The sequence below is a fragment of the Etheostoma cragini genome, chromosome 6, assembly GCF_013103735.1.
Source record: "Etheostoma cragini isolate CJK2018 chromosome 6, CSU_Ecrag_1.0, whole genome shotgun sequence".
Classification (NCBI taxonomy): Eukaryota; Metazoa; Chordata; class Actinopteri; order Perciformes; family Percidae; genus Etheostoma; species Etheostoma cragini.
This window is the reverse complement of record NC_048412.1, coordinates 4,830,523-4,834,189: the sequence shown is the minus strand read 5'-3', so window position 1 is coordinate 4,834,189 and position 3,667 is coordinate 4,830,523. Positions and strand designations below refer to the sequence as shown.

General features: G+C 40.7%; 1 protein-coding gene and 1 long non-coding RNA gene across 3 annotated transcripts in view; one reads left to right on the top strand and one right to left on the bottom strand.

Moving 5' to 3' along the window:
- The window catches only part of LOC117946045 (low-density lipoprotein receptor class A domain-containing protein 4-like), a 50,830-nt gene extending 47,594 nt beyond the window's left edge, over window positions 1-3,236 (bottom strand). For both annotated transcript variants that reach the window (XM_034873862.1, XM_034873863.1), the window contains exon 1: window positions 2,816-3,236. In XM_034873862.1, coding sequence (XP_034729753.1) covers window positions 2,816-2,909 — 94 coding nt within the window. In that variant the 5' untranslated portion in view covers window positions 2,910-3,236. The remainder of the gene's footprint in view (window positions 1-2,815) is intronic.
- Window positions 1-3,667, top strand: part of LOC117946053 — a 23,387-nt gene that overhangs the window by 16,942 nt on the left and 2,778 nt on the right. The gene's annotated exons all lie outside the window — the stretch shown is intronic.

Sequence of the window (3,667 nt, the reverse complement as noted above, 5' to 3'; positions counted from 1 at the left end):
GCCACCAAACATGACGTTTCACAAGAACACAAGAACACAAGTCCATAGAAGAACACATATTGAGAAACGCCCACTGTATGTTGTTGTGTTGATGGAGCACATATAATGTTAGCATAGCCCTGATTGATCCAAACTTCAAGATGACTTTAAAGATTTAAAGTCATCTTGCAGACAGACCTGATTTACACTTTTTAATAATCGCCATCATGATGTTGTTATTTTGGCCTTATTTTCTATCGGATTATTGCAATTTCTTAAGCTGAACCTCAAGGGTTTGAAGTGGGAATTGGGAATTGTTGGGTTTCTGTAAATAACATCACAGAGTACGGTCTAGACCTGCTCTTTTATGAAAAACGCAATGAGGTAACTGTTGTTATTTGGCACTATATAAATAAATCTAGACAGAACACTGTTTGATTTTCAATGTTTCTTTGACTACAACAGGTACAAAGCAGCAATAATGGTTATTTCAGCCATATTGAAGACAAAAAGAAACACTGTTGGTATCTACATTGCTCCAGCGGCATTTGACGCGAGTAGCACGAGTAAAGCAATCAAACTGCAACATGAATTTTGGCTCTGCCTCAATCTCAGAGTGTCATTAAGAGTTGAAAATGTTTGCAGATGACCAGCCTATGGTGTCCCCCTGCATGGACTATACCTTTAGACAGAAATCTAACTTTTAATAAATTTTGATTTGCAATTAGATGAATGATAGTTCTTAACACTGTGGGTTAAAACTGTTTACAGAAAGTATGTTCTGGGACTGCTAACAGTAGGTTCAAGCTAAATAATGTCCACAAACACAGCAAGTCTTAAATTAATCTGTGCTGTTTGACCTCAGGACTTAACAATTCCAAACCTATGATATGAGAAAACTGCAATATACAATGACAGCAAAAACAATCCCAGTGTGCCGGCATGGGGTTCGATTCCTGGCCGTGAAACAGTGTCTGCACTATGATCCCTCTATGTTCGTAGTCCCTTTCAATTTTCCTCCTCGTCTGAATAAAAAGGAAACACACCAGTCAGACCGCCTGCTTTTCTTTAAAAAAGAAAAAAGGCAGACTGTAGCTCTTTTCTTTTACCCAGAGAAATCATCAAAGCATGAGCTACATTATTCAGCCTTGCCGAGTCTGCATGACAACACAGCCGACAAACAAGAGCTCTTTTCAAACCAGACGGCCACTACAGTAGGACACAGCTATTTCAAACCACTTGTGAACTAAGCTCCCTCTAACTAGTGAGATGTTCAGATGACCATGAATACGTAAAAAATACCAGACCAGCATTTATTTAGAATCAAACAGTTGCAAGCATAATTGTTAATATACTACACTGTTATATATGATGCAAGTATCAGTCTACAGAGTTATTTGACTTTGTTTTGCAGCTCTGATGGTCTGCTCAGCTGGAAAGTTTTAAGCAGTTATACTGAATTATCTAATTACAGTCTTGCTGTATCAGTGTGTCTGTAAATGCACCAGTTCATGCCTTACGATGTGTTTTTGCTGACTGGTAACAAAATGATGCCACAGAAACAAATGGTAGAACACCAGTCCGTCTGCCAGACAAATACACACAACACACACACTTCTTTGTTACAATGTGGCGGCAGCGCAACGACAGTCAGCTGCCAAATCTACATCTAATATCCTGTGTTCACCTCACTTTGTCCAGGCCTGGCTTTGGCCCTCGTGGAAATTACACCTCACTGTAACTCTGTCCAACCGTCTGTAGCTTGTTTGTCTGTCAATATGTCTGCCTGTCTAGCTTGGGATGTGTCTATCTAAATCTCTGTCTGTACTTGTCCAGCTATCTGGTTATACATCTACCTGCATGCCTGCTACGTGCCTCCTCCTGTCTGTAAATCTGTCAGACTCGATAAATTGATTGACTGACTGTCTGTCTGTCTGTCTCTGGTTCAGTCATAGAGGAACATCTGCAGTGGATCTAGCAGGCAGCAGTGTTAGGGCAGAGCTGATAATGATAGTTTCTCTCTGGGCTGCTCAGGAGGCAGACAGACATAACATACCATTCCAGCGTTTCCTGTCTATGGTGACAGGCAAACTATTTAACCCTCTGTGGTGATCCATCAGCATATATGCACAGTCGAGCAGGCCTATAAGACTAAATCTTCAAGTTTAAATATAAAACCAACTCCTATTGCAGAAAACTTCCATGAAATATAAAGCAGACTTAAAGTAAGAAGAAACAGTACAGGAAAACTCACAATATAAGACTTCTCGTTAAAAGCAACTACAGTAAATCATTATTACATATCATGAGCTAAAATATAAGTATGCACAATGCTAATGCTATACGAATATGATATATAATTATAATAATATAATATGTTTTTCCACTGTAAGTTAACTGATGAGTAGGCCTACTAACGTTACAGCATGACTATGAAATGTTAATGGATAATAAAAGCTTAGCCATAACATACATTTTGAAAACCCCCAAAACACTATAATTTAAACTCAATATTGTGTGGTACTTTAAATCACATGAAGACAATCCAAGAGATTATAAACACCAGCAAGTACTCTAAAATCACCATAAGTTTCTATTAGACACAGCCTACTGTAAGTCCCTACAGAAGTACTATAGCCTCCTATTAAGAATATCAGTGTGAAAGGAAACGGTCAACAGCGAGTTAACTGCATAATTGGTTGACCGTCTTGGAATAATACTTCGTCTGATTTGTTTTTCTGTTGCTACAACGGAGAGTACACATACAACGGAGAGAGTACTGACGTCTCTTAGTATATTTTTTGCCGTGAGCAGAAACGCAACAAATGTTACTCACATATCTCCATTCCCTGTGGCTGGGCAGCAGAGCAGTTGCAGGAGCAGGTGACATTGGAGTTGCTGGGGCCGCCAGGGGCCGTTAGGTTTTGCATGGGGCTGGGCAGACCGGGACACCGCTCCGGGGAGAGAGCCACCGCCACCGTCGGGGCCCCAAGACTGAAAAAAAAAAAAAAACTTCCAGTCAGAGGCAGCACGGTCCGCCGCTACGAGTAACTCCCGACAGTTTCGCACTTATTTTACACGGTTTTTCTCACGCCATATTTTTCTCAGAGAGGCGCGGATACTAAATTAGAAGGAGATTTGGGGGCAAGCCATTACCCATGGATAACGCATTGTATGTTCTCCCGATCCTTCCTCCGCCTCTCAGAGTAGCCTTTCCTTCCTCTACTGGAGCAGAGCACATAGCACGCTCACGCCCACGCCTCGCCCACAAACTGACAGACTGACACTCCGTCCAATCAGAGGGCTCCAGAGGACAGACAGACAGACAGACAGACAGACAGAGAGACAGTGGAACATAGACGTGTTGCCTTCAGGAGCGGTCTGAAATACCACAGTTCTAAGCCAAATAGTTATTTAATAAAATGACATTCTCTCTATAGACAGTAAACGAATTGATTTCTACGGAGGCCAGAGAATGAAGTCTATAGAGCTCAACAGTCCCGCCCACAGCGGGTTCCGGAAGTAAAAATACAATGCAAGTTCTCCATTGACAGTTGGAGTAAAAGCCATAAAATGGTAACTGTTGATGGAAGACTTAAAGCCAGCTACCACATGACTAAGCAATTGTATATGCATGTATATATATATATATATATATATATATATATATATATATATATATATATAT